The sequence below is a fragment of the Eupeodes corollae genome, chromosome 1 (assembly GCF_945859685.1).
Source record: "Eupeodes corollae chromosome 1, idEupCoro1.1, whole genome shotgun sequence".
NCBI lineage: Eukaryota > Metazoa > Arthropoda > Insecta > Diptera > Syrphidae > Eupeodes > Eupeodes corollae.
This window is the reverse complement of record NC_079147.1, coordinates 31,805,453-31,829,375: the sequence shown is the minus strand read 5'-3', so window position 1 is coordinate 31,829,375 and position 23,923 is coordinate 31,805,453. Positions and strand designations below refer to the sequence as shown.

Here is a 23,923-nt window from a genome sequence, read left to right as displayed (position 1 = left end):
AAAGTCAGAATTTATAAGGTCCTATCACTTCTCATCGCCATCGTCTTCGTCATCTTCATTTTCAAAAAAAAAAAACAGGTGTTTAGGTCAAGGTGAAGCACACAACAAACAAATCGTATAAAATGAAGCCTCAAAGAATAAAGAACCTTTTAAACTCGTCCAACCCAAAAAGTAAACTTCAAAATGATTGTCTTCTTTTTGTCTGTCTTGTATGTTTCTGTTGTTTCTGCTCCTTTAGCTTCAGGTCTAGCTATAAAGAACATCTTCAGAGCTAAACAGAACAAAATAGGAACTTCTATAGAAATTTGGATACCGAAACCGAAAAATCGTAAGTAAATTGATGATGTACCTACGTCAGGTAAACTGCGGGAATATTTTTGAAGGTGTCTTTAGGTACACACAATGCCCCTTCTGTATGGTGCCACTAAATGATACACGATACACCAGATAAGTATAGAATAGGGCCCTTAGCCAAGATCTGATGCTAAAGCCATCATCGACGACGACATCCAGGTAAACGAAATCAAGAACAAAAAAAGAATCCATAAGAGCAAGACAAACAAAAAAGGTATCTCATGGATTTCTATACAATAGAGCAAGCAGGCAGCAGAAGCATTCCCAGGCTTGGGATGATCTTCGATGTATCTTTGCTCTCGAAGTTGATTACCCCTCTAAATGGTGATGGTGTTGTTCGGCTTTGGGTTCAGGTTCGACTGCGACTTTGGCTTTGATTCCAGGCTGCTGCCGTTCGTTGATGGTTGATCGTTGAATGTTGATCCATCTCTCATCCATCTGTTCCGTAAACGACCAACGATAGCGACGACGGACGACCATGCTACCGCGCCGCACCGTGCCGCCGACGACAGCTTCATATACCTATATGTTTGCTGAAGGTCTGTCAAAGTCCTCAGTAAGTGTCTTGTTTTTGTGCGGGAAGGTGAGTCGTGAGAGTGAGAGAATATACATTAGCGATACAGTGGCTATACTATCGATTCGTCCGACCGTTCTAGTGGCGCTTGGAATTTCCTTAAAATTTATTCGTTCATTGAAAGAATTGAAAAAGAATTTAAAGTTCAAATATTGAAAATGTCATCTTTCTACAAAGTGATGTCAATAACCACGACCATAATAGTGACGTTAATAGTGATATCTTCAGCAAGTGATAGTTTAAAGAATAAACCTCCTGGTATAGATAAGGAGCTTCAAGTTGAAGAAGAAGGAATTTACACAATCAGTGATTTACTCGTACCGCGAGTTTTTGTAAGTGTTTTTAACATAAAAATAGTGTGTGTTTTTTTTAAATTATTAGTTTTTAACCAATTTTTTTGTTTGTTATTGTTGCATCCAGAATCCAAACCTCAAAGGTCAAGGTAACAATCCACGGGGAAATAATGTTAAATTACAACCATCAACTTCAGCCATGACGATGATGGATGGTGATCATTTGGATAAAGGCCAAAAGAATCACCATAGTCGTTTGCCAGCGTTCCTTTTTAATTCCGATTTGAATAAAATCCAATCGAATGCTAAGAATATTGTAAATGATTCGGGGAATAATTTTGTTTACGAGCGCAACATTATTGTGGAGCCAGCTTTGCCTGCGGATAAGATACGTGCTGAAATGGAGGCGCTCAGTGGTGGCGATAAAATCAAGGGAGACAATTCCAAGGGTGTGCATAAGGAGAAGTTGCAACGCAGACGATTGTCTTTACAGAGGTAAGTTTTTTTGTTTCTTTTGTTTTTGAATTGTTCTTTTGGTATATTTTCGTCGATTTTTGTGTCTTGTTTTGTTTCATGTATTTTGAATATTATTTTTGGTCGGTTTTGGTTACCTTGGTGAATTAATTTACATGAGCTGCCCGAGGGGGTTTTGAGTGTTTAGGGCGCCTTTTTAGTTATTGTGTACCTATAATGATTTTATGTTAAGTTAATTTTCGTTTTTTAATTCAATCAATACTTCAAAAAAAAAAAAAATTCTGATAACAGACTTAAAATTTAATGTCATTAGAAAATACAGATTTTTGAGTAGCCAACTTGATTTTGTTTAATGATTCATATAGTATAGAGATTGGAGCTAGTAATGCAATAGTGTTAGCTATTATGAATCCTGTTATTAAAATTGTGTATGACTGTTTCGGAAAAATATGACTGAATTTCTTTGAAACACTTTCCCATTCTCTACTTCTTGACTTTGGTGGTACATTGCTTGTTTGCATAGATTTATCACTTGATAATGTGTTTTTCAACAATTATTCGTAGGTTTGAAAACCTTTAACACGATAACTTTATTACTAAAATGGATTTGTTAAAAAAAGTCAGAATTTATTTCTCGTTTCTCTAAAGCCCAATACAAATGCTCCGTTCTCTTGGATTACGCTTTACTTTTAATAACCTTAAACTGCCAACTGTCACATTGATACCCTTTTCCTTTTGGCAACATTGACACTATTACTGAAGCCATAAAATTCAAATTTGGAAAGAAGTTTGGGACAATCTTTATTTAAAGTCAAAAATTATTCTGATAAGAAAGCTTTTCAGAAAATCGAAATTTGTCTATGTCAATTTCATTCAATTGTACAAAATATTTCGTATAAAATTTCAAATTTGGTTTCAACTTACCCTTTTCAAACTCTTCTGTCGTAGAATGCGGAAAGGGTTTGCGACAAGAAATACTCCGAATAGTAAAGATTGTTCCGAAATGCACTCAAGAACTAAATTGTTCACTATTTCTTTTGGAAAAACAGCTGAAAAACAAAATGTTTTAGTTTTTGAATAACATGTCAAACCTATCGATGGAATTGCTGAAATATTTCAAAATTGTGCAATATTATTTTCTTTTGTAGATCTTATAACATAAATGGTTTCCGAATTTAGTAGTGGGAATCCCGAATTTTTATCAATCACATTTTTTATTTGGAAATACCAACATTTGTTGCAATTAAATAAAAGATATCCCACTGTTGCCAAAAACTAATCAAGTTTTGAGAAAACTACGTACATATTTTATTAATTATTTTCTAGGGAAAAAACACTTAAGCTCATAATTTCTTAAGCGCCCTCCAAAAACTGAAATTCAGACCTGTTTCCATTAAATTATTTCCTAATCCACCTATGTATGATTCTGCTGTCTTCATTTTTCATCTTATTGAGATGCATAAACGTTTCAAAACTCTATACAAGATTATGTATTTAGTTAAATTGATGTTATATAGTACATATACACTTAAAACTGAACTGTACAAATTCTATGTGCGATTTTTACATTTTAATCCGTATCCTAAAACTTTCTATTCAAAATTTATTAGGGTTTTCCCGGTAATTCTATGAATACGGCACAAACATGCTCAAGTATAATCCCTAAATACCTATTTTTCTAATTTTTTTAATTCTACCTGAAATTAATAGTTTTTGTTTTTATAGTGGTTATAGTGATTTTTGGGATTTCCGGGATATTTTTGAATTTACGTTGTAGGAAAATACGCAGAGGTACTTAATGATTTAGCATCTCGCATCCCAGGCAAATGGGAATAGAAATATTTTTTATGACTTTTTATGACAACACCTCTCGGACTTTTATGCTATTTATGGCTTTTATGATGATGTGTTTGGTGGTGAAGAGTGCATTTTAACCCTTTCTTTTAAGTGCATATAGTTTTTTGAGTTTGTGTTGTGTCGAGATATGTATTTCTTTGGAGTAGCTTTTTATTGGCACGTCTTATTTTGTACAGGCATATATTTTAGCGTTAGCGTGTTGTATGATTTATTTTTGTTGGTAAGCAAAATTATATTTTTAGAAAGTAAATGTTATGCAATTTTTTACAATTTAAAAGAGATTTTGTTTTAATGGTTTACAAAATAAAAACAGAGTTTCCTACGGATAAAAAAATTTATTGACGATAACAGAAAATAGTTTTCGAAACAATCATTTTTTGTTTTTTTTTTCCAAATATTTAAATTTGATGCTTGTTTTTTATTTTTATATTTAACTTCACTTTTCTGTTCCTTGAGACGCTAATCATAAATTTGGAGAAATTTTATAAAATTTGATCTCAAACATTGAAATCTATTATTGAACCATTAGTGTTGATCAACTTCTTTTTTAACAAAGTCGAAACCTTGCGTAGAGCTTCATTTATAACATCTCCGAGGGTAGAGGGGGCTCTATAGCTCTTCAAACAAAAGTTTTGTATTCCTATCGACTCCAGAGAACTCAACAGAGAAGGAGTTGGAGGTGATCTATATCCTCAAAGAAAAAGTTACTGGTGTCCCTCAGAATTCTGTTCTTGGACCAAATTTGTTTTCCATATATGATATATGACTTTGGCTGATATTCATGATTCAAGGCACTTTTTAAAGGTTTTAAGGAGTACAAAGAAGGAATTTTTATTACAGAAACAAAATGTGCAACATTCGACAATTTTTTCTACAAATCTTTCAATTGTAAGAAGAAAATAATCGTATTATAGTGTATGTAATTACATGAGCTATAAACTGTGCCCGCAACTTAAAAAAAGCTATAGTTTTTGATTGATTTGGATAAATCTGCACTAAGGCCTCAAAAATAACTCTCCACTTTAGACTAAGCGGGCGATTTAGGAAGTTCAACTTTGTCAGATGGAATTTGAAACAAAATTGAAAAAAATTGTTAGGTTTCAGAAACCTGCTCAAAATGAAGAAAATAAAAATACTGATGATAAAGTTTTGTCTTTTAAATCAACGCAGAAACTCATTTCCTACAGTAAATACTAAATTTAGGAAATCTAAATGCAAAAGTAACCACAACTCGAAAACAAAATTCTGCTAACCTGATTTCAAAGGTCGATAAAGTTTTCTTCCTGGGAATAAAATTGCACTTTTCAAATAATCTTTGATGGCCTTAATTCTAATCCTAGTTCAAATTTAATGTATGACGTCAGGTTTTGGAGAAATTACTTATTTATGTTTGAAAAAAAAACAGGTTAGTTAGGCTTTTTGAGTCTATATTAATTTATGAAGTACCTTTTCCAACAAAATCCGTGAGGTTTGTCAAAATCCATAACCCTTTCCTTCAATATTCAGTAAAAATATTAAAATCATTTCATTTAAAAAATCTTCATATGTTGTTAGATTTAACCATACTTCAATCTGAAAGAAACACTAAACCATCTATTTTAAAAAGGTTTTCAACAGATAAAGGTAAAACAGTTTGAAAGTAAGTTTCGTTCTTGTAACGAATCCTATTATCTACACAAATCTATTACATCAAATTTTTGAAATAAATTTAAAAAGTGTAAAAATAATATTGAAAACAGATAGTTTTAAAGTTTTGCAAATAGTGTAATTAAAAGTATTTTTTTTAAATTGTGAAAGTATTAATTTTAAGGTTTGCTCAAAACTTCATATAGCGTCAATTAATTTGCTCAAAACTTCATATAGAGTCAATTTATGACTCATAACAAATGACAATTCCCATAAACTAAGTAAGATGCTAAAATTAATGAAATTGTTTATAGAGGAGAAAGATTTGTATTTTGCCAAATCATACGATTTATTGTTAAGAGATATTTTGAGTTTTAACTAATGTTAAAAACTCTGTTCTTATAAAAAGTATAGGTGAATCTTTTAAAAACCTGATGTGCAATAGAAATGTATATTTTTAACTTCCCATAGGAAGTTATAGTAATGGGTCCGATTTGTCAAATTGAAAATGTTGACATTTCTCGACGTTTCAAGGTCCTTAGAGTCGAAATAAAATATTTTTAGAAAGTCGTCTGTGCGTGCGTGTGCGTGTGCGTCCGTACGTTCGCGACGTATTTTCGTCGTCCATAGCTCAAGAACTAGAAGAGATATCGACTTCAAATAAATTTTTTTAAACAGATAATAATGCAGAAAGATGCAGAAAGGGTTCTCAAGAAAACTACACGGGTTGTTTTTTTTTACCATAGCAGTTTAAAAAAAAGGTTTAGGTTTTTTGGTTTACCCTAAATATCTTACGAACCAAAAACGCTAGAGACTTGAATAAAATTTAATGAAGTATATTGTAACGTTATACCAAACAAATATATTTAAAAAAAAATACAATTAAAGGTATAAATCAAAAAAAATGTAAAAAAAAATTCTCACCTCAAAAATTTTACGAACACAAAATGGTCCAAAATCTCCAAAACAATTTTGTGCAAGAAAAAATAACGTTTTTAACATCTGGTAAGATTTTGAGCAAAACCGAGTTGACAGTTTTTTTATAAAAAATATAAACCTAACAAAACGTTATTCAAAGTTGGTAAAAATTGAATTTTGACTCAAATATCTTTTCAAAAATTTGATATTTTGGCTTCCAACTAATATAAGCTTATAAGAAATACTGTTTTCAACATTCTGAACAATTTTGAGAAAAATCGAATTGACAGTATTTTTTAACAAAAAATAAAAACTTAATTTTCGACTTAAATATCTTTTCAAAACTTTGAGATATTGGCTTTAAACTACTTTTATCTTCTTAAATATATTGTTGTCATCATTCATTCAAATCTTGAGAAAAATCTAATTGACAGTTTTTTTTACAAAAAATACAAAACCTAACAAAAAAACGATACTAAAGTTTTTAAAAATTTACTTTTGACTCAAATAGCTTTTCAAAAATTAAAAATATTGTATTCAAACTTTTATTATTTTCGATATTCAGCAGTTTTTTTTATAAAAATCCAACAGTGCGCTTTTTCATAAAAAATAGTACTCAAGTTTGGTGAAAATTGATGTTCGGTTCTTGATATCTCTCAAATCAATTTCATTCATCCAATTTGTAAAAAATTAAGAAATGCTACTTAAATTGGTAAACATTTGTTTTCGATTAAAAATCTATTTAACAAAACTAGATTTTCAAACTGAACTATTTCTTTATTTGAAAAATATTGTTGGTAATTTTAAAAATTTAAAGAACAACTAACAACTTATCCCAACACGAAAACCCACAAACTTTTAAACAAGACAATTCGACAGACAATTCCAGCCTCTTTTTTATCATTAAATTCTAATTGTGCGTCGAATAGTTTAACTCTTTTGATTCGTTTCTTTCTCTCAAAAATGAAATATTCCTTACAAGTTGCATAAAGCCTCTAAGCCAAATACTAATCTGCTTTAAACAAACACAAATTGACCTGTATAGTGTTTTAATTTGGGTTTTTATTTTAGCTGTAAAACATTTAAAGAGTTTTATTTTCACTCATTCCATGCCGATAACTTTTGTACCATTAATGTTAAGGCTAACAAAACTTGACAAGTTTATTAAATCGACTCATATTCTCTTTAACTACTACTTTACTGTTTTTAAATAATAAATTTTTATTTTTTTATCTATTTCCAGACGTATTTTAAAATCCAATAAAAGAAGGAACAAGAAACGCTTATCCAAAAGGCATTTGAAAAAGAAAACTAAGCACCCTAAAAACACCAATAAACTAGCGTAAGTATAACTAAAGACCATCAAAAATCTTATACATGTTAAAAAAAATAAATATTGTTATCTATAATTGTAAAATAAAATTTTAAATTACTTCAAAATTATAAACCTTTATTTTTCTATTATCAATTTATCAAAATATCCATACTAAAAAAAATTACCTAAGAACAACACCAACACCTCTTATTTCCATTATCATTGTCAAAACATCTTCCTCCATTAAATTTCCAATAAACTTCAACCCCACTCTGTCAACATTTACAAGGCACTTCAGTTCTATATATACTCTTCATATAAGTTCGCTCCATTTATTTCCAGACTCGCCCCAAAACAACGACGACGTGTTCCAACAAAACCCACGAAAACCACAGCAGCCCTCAGTCTTACCAGAAATCCACGTGCAGTAACTGCCAAAAAGGATCGCATCTGGGACTATGGAGTTATCCCATACGAAATTGACCGGGTCTTTAGTGGCTCTCACAAGGCCCTCTTCAAGCAGGCGATGCGACATTGGGAGAACTTCACTTGCATTAAGTTCGTTGAACGTGACCCCAAACTACATCCGAATTACATCTATTTCACCGTAAAAAATTGCGGGTAAGTTTACAGAACTCTCTCAGTTTCTGACACCATAACATGGAACACCTCCAACTTTTGTTCACGCGAACCGAACGCAACGCGACCACGAATTCAATGTAATCGTTTGTTTTGTATGTTTTTTTTTTCTTCCCCCCTTAAATTTTAGATGCTGTTCATTTGTTGGCAAACGCGGTAACGGACGACAAGATATCTCGATTGGACGTAATTGTGAAAAGTTCGGTATTGTTGTTCATGAATTGGGTCATGTTATAGGATTCTGGCACGAGCATACCCGCACCGACCGCGACAAGCACATAATCATAAATCGCGCCAACATCATGAAGGGCCAGGAGTACAATTTCAATGTACTCACACCTGAGGACGTGGACTCATTAGGGCAACCATACGACTATAACTCAATTATGCACTATGCCAAGAACACGTTCTCCAAGAGCCTATACCTGGACACGATTTTGCCAATTGGCCAGCCCACTTCAGCCGAAGACCGCATAGAAATTGGCCAGAGGTTGAAGCTTAGCAGGGGCGACATTGCACAGGCTAACTTGTTGTACAAATGTTCGACATGCGGAAAGACCTTTCAACAAAACTCTGGTGACATAGTGTCACCACAATTCTACTACGCTGGCAGTGGTGAGAGTACAACATCCGGTAAAGATGAAATTGACAGTGTGATGCTGCCCGAACGCTGCGAGTGGCGAATAACCGCAACCAATGGTGAAAGGATTATTTTCAGGATTCATCAGTTGGTAAGTTGTGTTTTCTATTTCTCTTCTGATTTTTCCTTTTTTTTTTGTTGAAAAAATAAGGACTTTAAAAAAAGAGAAACAAGTTTACAATATTTTCATGGCTTTGTGTATTCGTTATGTAGAATCTTTTGGAATCAACGAACTGTGAAAAGGATTATTTGGAGATACGCGACGGTTATTGGCACAAATCACCCATAATAAAAAGGATTTGCGGTAATGCAACAACGGAAGTGATTAAAACCGATTCAAGTCGAATGCTTATTAGCTACGTGAACCATAATGTGGTTAAAGGATTTAAAGGATTCATCGGGGATTTCGAAGGTAAGCTTAAAAGTTTATTTACTTGTGTTTTGTATATTTTATATGTTTGTATATTCAAAGGTAGGTAGGAAGGTTAATATATAGTATATACATATAGAAAAAGCTACTTTGTGGGTTCAGTACTCAACTTCCATCTATACAAAAGTATAAACATCCCACGCTTTGAGAGAATATCTCAGAGTGTATTTATGTAAGGTCGGTATCAGTAAAGAAGACTACGAGTTTGAAGAATAGAAGAAAAAAAAGGTTCAGTCAGTATTCAAATAAGGGATAAGAAGGTGGATTTTGATTGTTTTTTAAGGATCTGTGTTTTCGACTCCGCGCTGAGGTTGGGGTGAATTATCTTCGTGTTGATGGTTTGGTTGGTTGTTTGAATTAATCATTTTTCTATTAGGGTGTGTATTGTTTTTTTATTTCTACATTAAATTTCCTAAAAATATATCCTTGTAACATCCTATATACATAGAAGCTGTATAGAAACCATTATGGAATTGTTTTGATTAAACATTATTTTGTGTATTGTTGTAAAAGGCGCAGATATCTTAAATTTAGAAAGTTTGGGAATTGTTGAATGAAAAAATAAACTACGATTGACTTGGCTGCTTTGGACTGGGATTGGGTTTAGGTCGGGGTCTCGTTCTGTCTGACTTCTTGTGATTAATATATTTTTTGAAAACATTTTCCGCTGTGAATATTAATAAGTTCTTTAAATGTTCCTGATGTTCTGGAAAAATATTTATTCAAGTCTCAGTGCCTTTGGGGAAATCGATGGTTGTTAAAAGTCTGCCATCCAATAAAATCACTTCAAGTTAGAAATTCTTTGGCAGTTTTAGGGAGAAACGTTTTCTTTGTCTGTGGGGAGCGAAAGAGATTAATTTTTTGATGTATTGATATCGGTAGAATCTTAGAGATGAATTTATTTTGGACTAAAACACCATTTAATTAACCAAAGAAAGGCTTGAAGGAATAAAATCTTTGTCTGTTTTCGGGTTAGGAGTTAATAGAAGTACATTTCTTAAATTGGACTAGTATTGAGATTGATTTGTCAATCGGATTTTCTTTATAGAAACAGATGTGTGGCCAACTTTACATTTGAGCTTTTGGAGGTAGTTTCAAAATGAAACATTGCTTGAATTCGTCAATTTGGATTCATTGGCTGATGACAGGTGCTGTTAGCTATCCATATTAATTTTAAGATTCACAACTATGCCCTCTGGATCTTTAAAGGCAATGTATTATAAGTTTATTGAATTTTGACCTTGAAAGCATTGTCATTAAAGCGTAGAGTGTACACCTTAAAAGAAATTGAACGTCTTGAGATTCTTAGTATCACATACAACCTCTTGCGAAACTATGAACAATAACATTACAAGCATTACAAACGTGATGTCTTTGAAAATGCTGCAAGATTTTTGGCTTTCTTTAGGCGATGTAAGAAATGCTTTTGGCCCTTGCATTTAGTTTATCTATAGAACCTATATGCGTCCATAACTTACTTAAGATGTTGCTACAGTCCTGTGTGAACTAGCGCCTATACACGTCCAAACCTTGTTTATAGCTCCCATATTTGGGCTGTTGTTTTATTAACTTGCTAAAGAATCATAGGCGCAGTATTTAAAAAAGATCGTTCAAAATGATTGTAGATTGTTGAAAATGATTTCTTTCCTTGTTCTCACTTTTGCATCTTAATTTTGACAGATAACCATTTACGTTTCACTAAAGTAATTAAAGAATAATATTAGCATCCCCAGGAATGTTCATTAATGCACCCTTTTGCAAAACTTCAGTCCTTCTTTAAAGTACAGAGATTCGTTCTTTTTCCGTACTACATGAATGTGGAATGTTCTGGATCTTCCTGTAATTTGAATACTAAGAAATTAGTTACCAATTAGATCCTACAATACCTTCTGGACAACTTCTTGCATTCATAGAACTTAAAAAAAAAACACTTGAGAGTCGTTCATTATTAAAGAAAATAATAATGGTAAATTTGGATTGTTTTTATAATCACACGAAATCTAGTGAAGCAAACATTTAACGTTTTTTTTAATTTCTTACTCGTGTTTTGTTAATTTGTTTTCCATTATTTTATTAAATTGCAGTTTTTTTAGAAAAAATTAAAATCAAATATTAAACTTTCAAATACTTTTATTCCAAAAAACTACTTCATTGAATAAGAATGTTGTAATTTTAAATGATGCAGCAACCTATTGCCTTAAGTTTGAGCATAGAAAATTGTTATTTAATTTCTAAACACGATTTCTTAAATAACTATTTTGTTGTTTATAAACAAGACAGCAGGTATTTAAAAAACCTAGTATCATGTTTCCATGTCCTTCTCTTCAAATTCACAATTCAAAATACGATGAAAAATGTTATTGGAGAAATACTATTGATTTATAAAAAAATTTCATTAAGATTTGAGTTAACATTTTAGTGAACCCAAGCAACGATAGAATCAGATCCTTTATCGTTAAAAGTACTCAATTTTAAAGCAGCAAAATGCTCTTACTTATTTCTAAAAAACATATTTCTATAGGCCTCAATTTTATAAAGCTTGTCAAAAGCACTAGCATTTTTTCGTCTGGAAATTCTCCCCATTGTCATTAAATTTTTTGGTCAGTTGAGTTTCTTTCAAGCTTAAAAAATGAATACCCTGTCCCTTTTTTAATCAAATTACCTACTTTTTCTAGACATCAGGAACAGGAGTAGGTATACGTAGTAGTTTGTTTCAAGATATAGTCTGACATTAAACTTTAAGGCAAGTTATGGTTTCATAAACAAAATTATATATAGTCATCTGAAACCTATAGTAGGTAGGTCCGTTGGTAAAAACCTAGTTCATAGATCTATTAAAATATTAGATTTAAAATAATTTATTAATATTTGTACACATTTTATATATTATAAAGCCTACTTTTTGAAGGCTTAACTATAATAAAGTTTTTTTTAAGAGCAAGTATTGGTGACCCAGTAATGTGTTTAATTTTATTTTGTAAATACTTTTCTTTGGTAAATAGTTGAACCCAGTGTACCATTGTATCATGTGAATATAAATGGAAAGTTGATAAGCCTTTGAGATAATGTTAAGCCATTCAAATTCAAAATCCAAAAAAAGGAGAGAATGGTACGAGTATTATAAGCTTTCTCGAACATGCTTTCATAAGTACGTTTTGAATTTATCTTAAAAAGTCAACGAGACTTACAAGTATGGGTTAGAATCGAAAATTATTTTAAGTGGAAACATTTTTAAGGATTTTTGAAGTAATCAAATTTTGAGACACCATATTTCTTAAACCTTATTTTTCATAGTCTTGGAGAAAATTCTTCTGAACCATTGACTTATTTTCATTTGCATTAAAGTTGAAACAATCCCCTTTGAGTTTTGATGATAACTTTTTACCAAGGCAATGTTTTTGACTTTGGAATCATTTTTAACGTGCAATTACGAGAATCCTCCTGAGACCATACCAATTATTTTTTAAAAGTATGCCTCTGACAATGGACAAAAATATCAGCTAAATAGCCACAATGGCTAAGCTTGCAGCCAAATACACTTTTCCATGATTAATTTGCATTATTGCAACTTTATGCCAATCTTTAAGATCATAAGTTGATTGCGTAGCATTGCTATGAATCTTATATTTCAAATTAAAATTTAAAAAATAAAAATTCCTTAAATCACACTCAGAAAACTGTTTTCGGAAAATTAAGATTGTTTCTTCGCTTGTGGGGCACATAGCACAGTCCAGTTTTTCATCTTTCGATTCCACAACAAAAAAAGGAGCTGGGATGCGACCCACACTGATAACTTTCCATCCCGTCTGTCGATTTGTCTTGCTTAAAAGTTTGTCTATATGTACTTGTACTCGTATCAATTTTTACCAAATATGCGTACTATTTTTTGTAGGTTTTATTTATTATGAAAAAACGGACTGTTGGATTTTTATATACAAATTTCTGAATATCGAAAACAATAATAAGTTTGAAGCCAATATTTTTTAATTTTTGAAATGCTATTTGAGTCGGAAGTTTTAGTATTGTTTTTTTTTTAGAATTTTATTTTTTGTAAAAAAAACTGTCAATTCGATTTTTCTCAAAATTTGTCCTAATATTGAAAACAATATTTCTTATAAGTAAAAATTAGTTAGAAGCTATTATCTCAAAGTTTTGAAAAGATATTTGAGTTGAAAATCAATTTTTACCAACTTTTATTAATTTTTTTTTAGGTTTTTATTTTTTGTAAAAAAAACTGTCAATTCGATTTTTCTCAACATTTTTCAAAATGTTAAAAACAATATTTCTCATTAGATAAAATAAGCTTGAAGTCTAAATTTCAACGTTTTGAAAATATATTTGAATCGATATTCAATTTTTAGCAACTTTGATTAATGTTTTTTTTAGATTTTTATTTTTTTATAAAAAAAAACTGTCAATCAAAATTTTATCAGATGTTAAAAACATTATTTTTCGTTGCACAAAATTGTTTTGGAGATGAAATCATATTTTAATCGTAAGATTTTGGAGGTGACACATTTTTTTTTCAGTTTTTTTGATTTATAAAAAATCAGTTAAATGGATTTTTTTCAAAAAATATATTTCTTTGATATCACGTTACAATATATTATATAAAATTTAATTCAAGTCTTTAGCGTTTTTGGTTCGTAAGATATTTAAGGTTAATCAAAATGTTCACCATTTTTTCAAACTGCTATGGTAAAAAAAAACACCCACGCAGTTTTTTTGAGAGCCCTTTCTGCATCTATCCATAAAAATCTTTTATTTCGACTCTAGGGACCTTGAAACGTCTAGAAATGTCAAAATTTTCAATTTGACAAATCGGACCCATTACAATGACTTCCTATGGGAAGTTAAATATTTCAAAACCATTGACTCTCAATGTTGTACAATCATCATTTTGGAAAAAACTGAGGTCCTATCACACCTCTCATTCCAAAACTATGGGCTTTTCAATAATCATTCTTGGATTTTCCGAGTCTGAAATCCAACAATTCTGCTTATTAACTTAGTTTTGCAGTTGAAGATGTGCCCAATCACTGAAGCTGATTTTTCGATGAAAACCTGGATCATTTTGTTAAAGGCGATCTTGTGTTAACAGAACTTTAAAAGCTTAAGTCTTTTAAGGCAACATTCGGTGTAACGTCTTACTTTAAAGTTTGGTAAAGAATCAACAAACCTGGATTTTTATCAATACTACGGGCTACATTAGAACAATTCTTTATTTACTGTTGAGCAATGCAATTGATCTCGATTCTTCACAATACTATCCTAAAAAACACAAACTTTTGCACCAGTTTCACGACAAAAAAAGTCCTTCAGAAGAACAAAAAAGAAATTTTGTATTTAGAAAAACTGCTGTTTTTAGGTTTTTAGAAAAACTGCTGTTTTTAGATACTGCAAAATGTGGCAGTTGAAGCGTTGATCGTCTTATTTTTAGTATTGCGTAGTTTATTCTTATCAAATGTCAAAAAATTAAAGCTTTAAAAGTGATAAACACCCTTTAGGAATAAATTAGAACAGATTGAAGCGTAAAAAAGAACTTTAAAAGAAATGCAAGGACTTAGAAGAATTATTAGCAATTTTTGTTTTTCACGACAATTATCTTATCTTTCAGGTATTCATTTTTCTTTTTTACTACTAATATGACTTTTTTCAAAGCATTTTACTAAGTATTAAGCTATAACTACTAGAAGCTTATGAAATTAGTCGATGAAAACTATAGGCTTCAGAAGAGTCAAAACGACAAATAACATTATCACTCAATTTAGTTTCACATATGAAGAAAGATTTTACTGATTTCGAAAAAAGTTACATTAAAACTAAAAACAATCAAACGTAAAAGATATTCAGAAAAAAAATTAAAAAAAAACACTCCAACAATAAAGTTTAGAAAAGTCTAAATTTCGAACTAATTTCAGCTCAAAATTAATTTTTACATAACACAGGCCTACAATAGTTTTAAATAAATTTTAAAATACAAAATCTTATGGAAACTATGTAATTATTTTCAACCTAACTCAGTACTCACATAATTAATTCGATTATAACTAAAAAAACATAACATATAAAATCGAAATAAAACTAAATCAAACAAAAATTACATTTAACTACTAAACCGATTTAAATTAAATATTTAACTTGTATATTTACGTTTACATCATCAATCACATTAATTCCTTACCACAAATTTCAAAAACATTCATCTACCTACGTAAGTGCGTACCTATCTATCAGCCCCAAATTACATCCTATATTTTCCACCATTATTGAAAACCAAACCGGGCTCTTCTCTAGGCCCTATACTTCTAAAGGTAGTAGCAGCAATCCATCAGACCCGCACAGACAACAAGCGTGGTTGTGGAACCGGATCGCCGGCGCGGCGGTGCGGCGTTGGGTCTAATTAAAATTGCCATAACTTTTGCATAACACACAACACACATGCGATTTAATTAAAATTTTGTCCATATCACCTAATTCGAATTAAATTCGCCAAAAATATGCACATCCTAGCAATGTTTCCACTCAAAATGGCAATGTAAACGAATCGAAACGAAGTAAACGTTAAATGGAAACTAACATTTCACATGCCAACTGGATGCGATGAGTTAGATTTAATATTAGTTGCACCATCTATATATCGTCGTCATCGCCATGCCACGCCACTCTATGCCACGCCACTCCACGCCATTCCATAAAGCCCCATCAATAACCAATGTTACCATAATCATAAATTGGCATTTTTGGTTGCACAGGAGGAACTTTCAATTCGATTCTGTGTGTAGGCAGTAGTTTTGGTTTTGGTGTGAGTTCTAGGATTTGGGTTGTGAATCCTGGAGTAAGGGATGTAATTTTGCACACATTTGGTTAGAATTTTGTGTTGTTGTTTTTTTTTTTGACACATGTCTACACACTACACATTTCGACTACTCTGTGTTTTATGTAGATACATTTATGGTAGAAGAGGACTTGGGGTCTTTTTTGATTTCCTTGCGAATCTTTGTGGGCGATAATAGGGACTACATTCCATTTAGGCCAAGGAAGTGTAATATTTGGTTTTTATTTTATTTTATTTTCTGAAGTCGCACATTCAGCAAGGGTTACCTTTGTGGCTACAACCATCAACACCATCACCTCCACCGCCTTTTCTGCCTATTCAGTGTTTTTTTTTTTGTTGTATCTATATTTCTGTAGTCTTGACTTTTATTTTAACCAGGAATGATAAATATCCTTTAGATGATGGCATTTACCACATATATGAGAGGATAAAAGTGTCTATTTCTATTGGGTTTTTCTTTTTTGGATTGTGTTCATTGTTCAACCCTTAGGTGGAGATGTTTGGAAGTATATTATTGAGTGTAGAGTTGTGGGTGTTATTCGTTTAGATATGAAAAAATAGGTGTTTTTTGCTACAATTTCCATCAAGAATCTGTTTTATTTTTGGTTTTCTGTTTTGTTTTTGGTAAGGTGTTTGGAAATTGTATTTGGGGTGTACTTGGATTTGACAGGAGGATGATATACCTTTTAACACAATTTAATATATTTCTGAGGATATTGGTTTTTAATTCAATATATTTTTAAAGTTTAATTAATCATAGAGCTTTGTATATATCAAGGAAAAAAAGATCTTTGTGCATATACAGTGGGGAGCACAATTGAGTATATGTTTAACTTTGTGCACTTATTGCTGCATAAGAATAACAATATTAAAAGATATTAAAAATGTTTGTATTTCTTTTATTCCATGTTCAGTACCTACATAAACAAATTGTCATGTAATAAAAATCGGAAAAAATAAGTTATGTAAGAACAAACCAAAAAGTTAAAACAACTAGCATGTACTTAATTTTGCGCTGTTTTAATGAAAAGCAGAATAAATGATCTTCTCAGTATTTTGTTGAAAGGCCTTTATTACGAATAACACTGTTAATACGTTTTGGCATACTTTCTACTAAATGTTCTATAATCTTTGTTTTGAAATACTCTGCCACTGCATTAGATGAAAATTGTGTTGGTTGAGTCATTCCTTCACGATTTTGGATGTGTGCCATCCATAATAAGGGCAGATAATTACAAAATCGGGAAGAAGAGTGGTCCAATGTGGCACTATTTCCCCAACGTGCTTCACTGTTTCTTTGACATGGTGCCTTTGGATGGTCTCTTCAAAACGTCTCTAGCAATATTGTTTGCCTTCGGATTCCGGTTAAATTTTGATCCGTCTGACCTCACCTGTTGTCTGGGAAATTTTAACTGTGCCTTTACATTTTTTCCAGACAATGGAGGTTTTTGATTTTATTACCGCTGATGCCATGGATGGTTCTTCTTGCAGTCCATCGGCTAACGGGCTTATTAATTGCTTTACACGCATCCTTTGGTGTTAAAACCTTGTGTCTTTTAATACGTGTTATCTTGAGCCGTGGGTCCGCATCCGTAGGTATTTTTGTACGGTGTCTGGCTTGTAGTTTTGAAACAATACCTCGCCTTTTCTCTAATGACTACAGATAGGCTTATATTAAGCTTCTTAGCTACGAATGTCATTCATTGGAAGAGCCATTCTCCGTCATGACTACAATACTATCCTTAATTGTTTGTGATAGTTTTCTCATTATTTTAAATAGTTATAAAATTATTGTGTCCATTTACTTTTTTATTGTAAAGAGTTCTTACCTCGCTCAATAAAAGACATACAAATACGAATTTTGAAGTTTTTGTTGCAAGTTATCGAAAAACTCACAGGTGCAAATTTGGGTACATTGGAGTTGTGTTTGTTTTATTTTTGTTTTGCTTAGAATTAATTTGTTTTCTGTTTTGTATTATAACCCGGTTTGTTAAGAATTGAAAATAAAATAAATAGCAACACACTTTTTCCATTTGCTTTTTTTCTATACGCAAAACATGTACTTATTTCTGCTCCCCACTGTATATAAATTCTTATATATTTTTCATTGATTGCAAACTTAGACAATTCAAATGGGATAATATTATTGTTTGGTTACTCTGGCGTATACGTACTTTTTTTTAGTTAAATTTTGTGTGGTAATTTTTGTGAAGCTCTATTTTGCAAGATATTTTGTTTATACAAATGATTTGAACACAATTAGCTTTGACTTTATTAGGTATTTAATTCAATGAGAATGAATTTTATGCAACTTTAAAAAAAAAAAAAACAAGAATAATTTTTGGCCAAACTATTTAAAAATTAAAAAAGCTCGGTCGCTATCTCACTGTCTCCAATTTCGCATGCGAAGTTGGTTGAGGTCGTCACCCACCTGCGTGTGCCACCTGAGCCACGGTTTTCCTCTACTATGCCATCCCTCGGATTCGAAGAACTTCCGGGCTGGAGCGTTGATGTCCATTCGCTCTACATGACCTAACCTTCTTAGCCGTTGGACTTTAATTCTGTTAACTAGGTCAATGTCGCTATACAGGCCGTACAGTTCGCCTCTAAATCTTCTCCTCCATTCTCCATCTATGCGTACGGGACCAAAAATCACCCGAAGAATTTTTCTCTCGAAGCATCCTAAGACGCTCTCATCTTTCTTTGACAGGGTCCAGGCATCAGCGCCATAAATGAGAACCGGGATGATGAAAGTCTTTTAGATCGTGATTTTAGAATTTTGAGAGAGGACTTTTCTACTCAATTGCCTTCTAAGTCCAAAGAAGCAGCGATTGGTAAGAGTTATTCTTCGTTTCAGCGCTGCTGTCGTTGTCTGAGTTTATAGCGGTGCTTTGGTAGACAAAGTCCTCAACTACCTCATAGTTATAGCTATCCATGGAGACGTTTTAACCAAGACGCCGTTGTTAAATGTCCTTTCTTGATGACAGCATATACTTGGTCTTGCCCTTATTAACCACTAAACCCATCTTCTTCGCTTTTGTCGAAATGCTCAAAAATGATCCACTGACATCATGCTTTGATCTTCTAATTATGTCAATATCATCTGCGTATCCGGGAAATTTGACCTTTAGAAGATTATGCCTCTATAGTGTTGACGGTTGAGTTTTGCAAAATTCTTTCCAAAACGATACTGAAGAAATCGCATTACAGTGCATCTCCTTTTCTAAAACCTTTTTCGACATTAAATGCAACGGTGAGATCTCTTCCGACCTTGAAAGATATGTCTTGTTTTATCAAGAGAAATTATCTGTTGTTTTTCTGAATTACAAAATTTGAGAAAGGATATGTATTTATTAAATTTGTGTTTTGTGGCATAATTAATTTAGTTTTACTATTTTACAACTATAGTTTTTAACACTCAAGGGGATATGAATACCCTTATAATGATTTAACACAGTGCGAGTAATAAGGAAATGAGGGCAGGATTAGAAAGAAGATACCGATATACTTTACATTTGAATGTCTGCACATTTTTATGAGTTGGAAATATTGAGCTTATTAAATCGTTTCACGTTCGTGAAGTACTGCTAAAGAAAGAATCTCTGTACTTAACAATACACCCGAAATTTAGTTGAAGGGCAAACTGATGAGCATTTTTGGAAGTACGGTATTTCTGTTGATATGTTTAACTGACTATTCACTAAAACATATTTTTTTTTGTAAAATATCGGTACAACAATGATAGGCATAAAACCTTGTGGCGGTATTCAAGAGTAGCAAATGTTTGAGAAGAAGAACGATCGTCTATCATATTTAAAGCTGTTTTTATCAATTCTATATAAAAGTCTCAAGTACTTTACTGTGAAACCAACCCAATTTTATTATACTCGAGTTTTGAACAAATAAAAGCTTTGCAAATTATAGCTAGATCAGAATGGTTAAAAAACTTCTTGCATTGTCGGAAAAAATCCTAAACAATTAGCAGAATTTTTGGCGATGTCAAATATGTGATCACTCCACAAGAAATAGTTTGTAATTCACATACCTAATTGAAAGCTATTCAGTCTCCTCGACGCGACTTTACACTTTTGCAACAGTAGACAGCATTGATGTTTTGAAGCTCTAAATTTAATACGGTTTTTGATTCCCCATTGTGCAATGCTGTGAAGATAAGAATTTAATGAGCTTATTATACACTGCCCTTTGCATTCCTCATTCCTCAATTCTCAGGACACGAATGAGAATCTAAAAAGAAATATTAAAAGCTAATAGTGGGCTAGAAGTGTCAGATAAAACATCATTTATTAAAATAAAGAAGAGTGTCGGACACAAATCGAGCTCTGGGGCATCTAGCGGTAATTTTATGGATATGAGATAAGAACCCTTCCAATACTACTTGAACTGAACAATCCGATTTAAATTAATGCGAATTTTCCTATCCCTTCAACTATTGTCTTATTTTATTTAAGTTCCAACTTTCTAATGTCATGATTTAACTTAAAGAAACTTAAAGAATTTGACGGGCAATATACCTTTTATAGTGATACTTCTAATAGTGATATTAAGGTTTACTTCCCTGACCAATCTAACAAATTTTACATAACTTCATTTGATAGAGTTTGATAGCAAGTTCTCTTATGAAAGATGTGTGAAATTAGTTTCGATCAATTTTTTTATTCTAGTATGCTAAAAATTATACTTCAGATTTGTTATTATAATCACAAGTATATTATTGCACATTCTAAATTTAATATTCAAAAAATAAACCCTGATGTCCCACAGGGCTCCGTTCTGACTATAATTCTCTTCATTATGTTTATCTAATCCACTTTCAGTTGTCCATACTTATTTTGTTTTCATTTACATTTCTGTCATTCAAGTGTAAAACTTTAACCGCAGAGTATAATAATATCATTCAATTTTGATTTTAACATATGTAATTGTCTAATTTCCAATGGGGATTCAAAATCCATGTAGAATTTATTGGTTCGAAATCTCAATGCTAACTAACAATCCTCAACCCTCTTTCCTTGGGTGGAACGTTCACCGTTGAGACATTAACATATTTGACTTTGCTAAAAGCTCTGCTTAATGTTAAGGTTTTATTGACGACACAAAGAGTTTATCACGTCTTTTGATCTACCTACAATATAAAAAGACATTATCTGTCCAAGACCCTGTTAGCCTCTTTAATAGAATTCAAAAAAGAGATTTTAAAAATGATAAGTAACCATTGTATAGCTAGAACATTTAAATATCTCAAACATTGTCGCAATGTTTTTTGCCTGTCAATATCTTAGCACTGTTTTCATAAGAAATGAGATCTAATGAATAGAAATCATCAATTTCAGGACCCTTGAAAACAAATTTTGGACGTACAAGCGCAAGTGATATGTGTTCCTTTTTTTAGTTCTAAAGGTTGTTCCTGAATTACTGACCAAAAAGTAAAAATCGGCACAAAAATTAATTAAAAATGTTGCTTACATTGATAATTCTTTGAAAATTAGTTTTCGACTAAAAATGTCGGAAGCAAAAACAGATATTTAAATCAAACTTATATAATATAACTTATGCAAAATATTTTTGTTAACTTTTAGTAAATTCTTTAAGAAATATTCAACTGACAGACACGGATGCAAAGTTATGGGTGCGCGTCGTATCCCAGCCTCTGTTTTGATTTGAATTAAGTTTATTACTATTTTTCAAAAATATCCTTTAGACAGCTTTAAAATAAATAAGCCTTTAACAATTTGTATCCAAAGAACTTTACGAAAGTGTGTCTAACAACTGAGTTCGAAAATAATTTTAAGAACTTCTTAAATAGTAAGCTCCCATTCCCAAAAGTTTATAGATTTTCAACAACTATCTCTTTAAATATATTGATCGAAAGTTCTTGTTTTATGTACATATATATGTATATTTATAATTAAATTAACAACACTATCAACATTCCATCAACAAAACACACTAACTAATCAAAATCTATGTATGTTTGAAATTTTCAGTGATTTGCGGTGGTGAAATCGATCTGACCGAAGAACGACGCCTCGACTCACCAAATTATCCCGTCGAATATTTAGCCGATAAAGAGTGCATTTGGAAAATTACCGTGCCGGAGAATCACCAGGTAGCCCTTAAGTTCCAATCATTTGAAATAGAAAACCATGATAATTGCATCTATGACTATGTCGAAATACGTGATGGCAATCGATCCGATTCGGAGCTAATTGGAGTCTTTTGTGGCTATAAACTGCCACCGAACATTAAGTGAGTATATACGAGTATTTAGTTCTTCTCACACAATGAGTACACGGTACTTAAATAAAATCTGCCTAAAATGGATCCCTAAACACTGATTATCTTCTCTCGTTCTCACTTATACTCTTCCCTTCTTTCCTCTACAAAGTACTTAAAATATATGTTAAATTATTCCCATAGGACCAATTCAAATCAAATGTACATTAAGTTCGTGTCGGATAGTACAGTACAAAAGCCTGGATTTTCTGCGCTTCTGATGCAGGAAGTGGATGAATGTAAATTCAGTGACCACGGATGCCAGCATGAATGCATTAACACCCTGGGGAGCTATGAGTGTGGCTGTTTTGCTGGTTATGAACTGCAAACGGATGGCAAATCATGTGAAGGTACAATTCCAATATATCTACCATAGCTTTATGAGTTTACATTTTTACATATGAGAGTACTTGAGATAATGTATCTCTAGGATTCAACAACAAAACAAATCATTTTTCTTATCTCGATTTTTATTTGTTCTGTTTTTTTTTTAGATGCATGTGGTGGAATAATCAATGCAACAACAGAATATGGAACATTAACTTCGCCCCAGTATCCTGAAATGTATCCTTTGGAAAAAGAGTGCGTTTGGGAGATTATTGCCCCACCCAATCATAATGTTTTCCTTAAATTCACTCACTTCGAATTGGAAGGGACGAAGTATCAATTTAGCGAATGCCATTACGACTATCTGACTGCCTATTCAAAGCTGCGGGATAATCGCCTTAAGAAAATCGGGGTGTTTTGCGGCAATGAGATTCCATCGACTATAAATTCAGAACAGAGCATTTTGCGATTAGAGTTTTTTTCTGATAAAACTGTGCAGCAAAGTGGATTTTCGGCCTTATATCACATAGGTGAGTTGAATTTCTTTCTTGTAACACTGATGTAGGAATAGTGTGACCATACTTTGATTTTAAGACACAAGAGACAACTTTAGTAAGTTTTCTATGTTTTTACGACACTTTATTTATTTCTATAGATTTATCAACTCATGTCCTTAATGAGGGGGGAATTAAAGCAAAAAAAGCATAGACTGACAAATAATTAAGTCTTCACAGCATGAAGCTTTTATTAGCCTTCATAAACTGCTTGTATACATTTTTATATACATTGACTATGAACCATGACTGAAAAAGGAACAAATTTGGTTTACTTTTTAATTATTTATTCAAATTCTATGTTTATTTTTACCATTTTTCTGTACTTATTTAAAAATACATATTTTAAGCAGAGTAAATTGATTCGAACTAAACATAGAAAACATTGCACGATAAAATGTTATTAGTCAAATTTAATCACGTAGTAATAAGATTGAAAACATTAATTAATAACATATTAAACATGACGCGATAGACTACTTCGAAAGAAAAAAAAATAAACATGGAAAGATAATATCAAAAACGTGAGACCTAATGAACTGTTAACTTAAAACAAATTATTAAAAAGGTAATAAAATAACATAATCCAATCTAAGTACCTTAATTAACTAATCATGTAAAAAAACCAAAAGAAAATAGAAAAAATATTTGAATTATTATCAATCAACCACTTTGCAATGGCTAAATGCTAAAAGGTATCAATTCAGCAAAGTGACCATAGAACGTAGAATATCAATATGTTATCTGTCAAAAGAAATTATTACTAAATAAGAAACGTTGTTACTCAGCT

At 31.7% G+C, this 23,923-nt stretch overlaps 1 protein-coding gene across 2 annotated transcripts in view; it reads left to right on the top strand.

The window, feature by feature from the left end:
* LOC129942382 (dorsal-ventral patterning protein tolloid) overlaps positions 1-23,923 on the top strand; it is a 42,964-nt gene that overhangs the window by 9,227 nt on the left and 9,814 nt on the right. The window contains exons 2-10 of one of the 2 annotated variants that reach the window (XM_056051285.1): positions 1,011-1,260; positions 1,349-1,716; positions 7,340-7,438; positions 7,754-8,032; positions 8,181-8,781; positions 8,904-9,102; positions 21,964-22,225; positions 22,397-22,602; positions 22,747-23,109. In XM_056051285.1, coding sequence (XP_055907260.1) covers positions 1,087-1,260; positions 1,349-1,716; positions 7,340-7,438; positions 7,754-8,032; positions 8,181-8,781; positions 8,904-9,102; positions 21,964-22,225; positions 22,397-22,602; positions 22,747-23,109 — 2,551 coding nt within the window. In that variant the 5' untranslated portion in view covers positions 1,011-1,086. Of the gene's footprint in view, positions 1-120; positions 1,261-1,348; positions 1,717-7,339; positions 7,439-7,753; positions 8,033-8,180; positions 8,782-8,903; positions 9,103-21,963; positions 22,226-22,396; positions 22,603-22,746; positions 23,110-23,923 lie in introns of those variants that run through there. The other variant, XM_056051284.1, reaches the window with a different exon arrangement.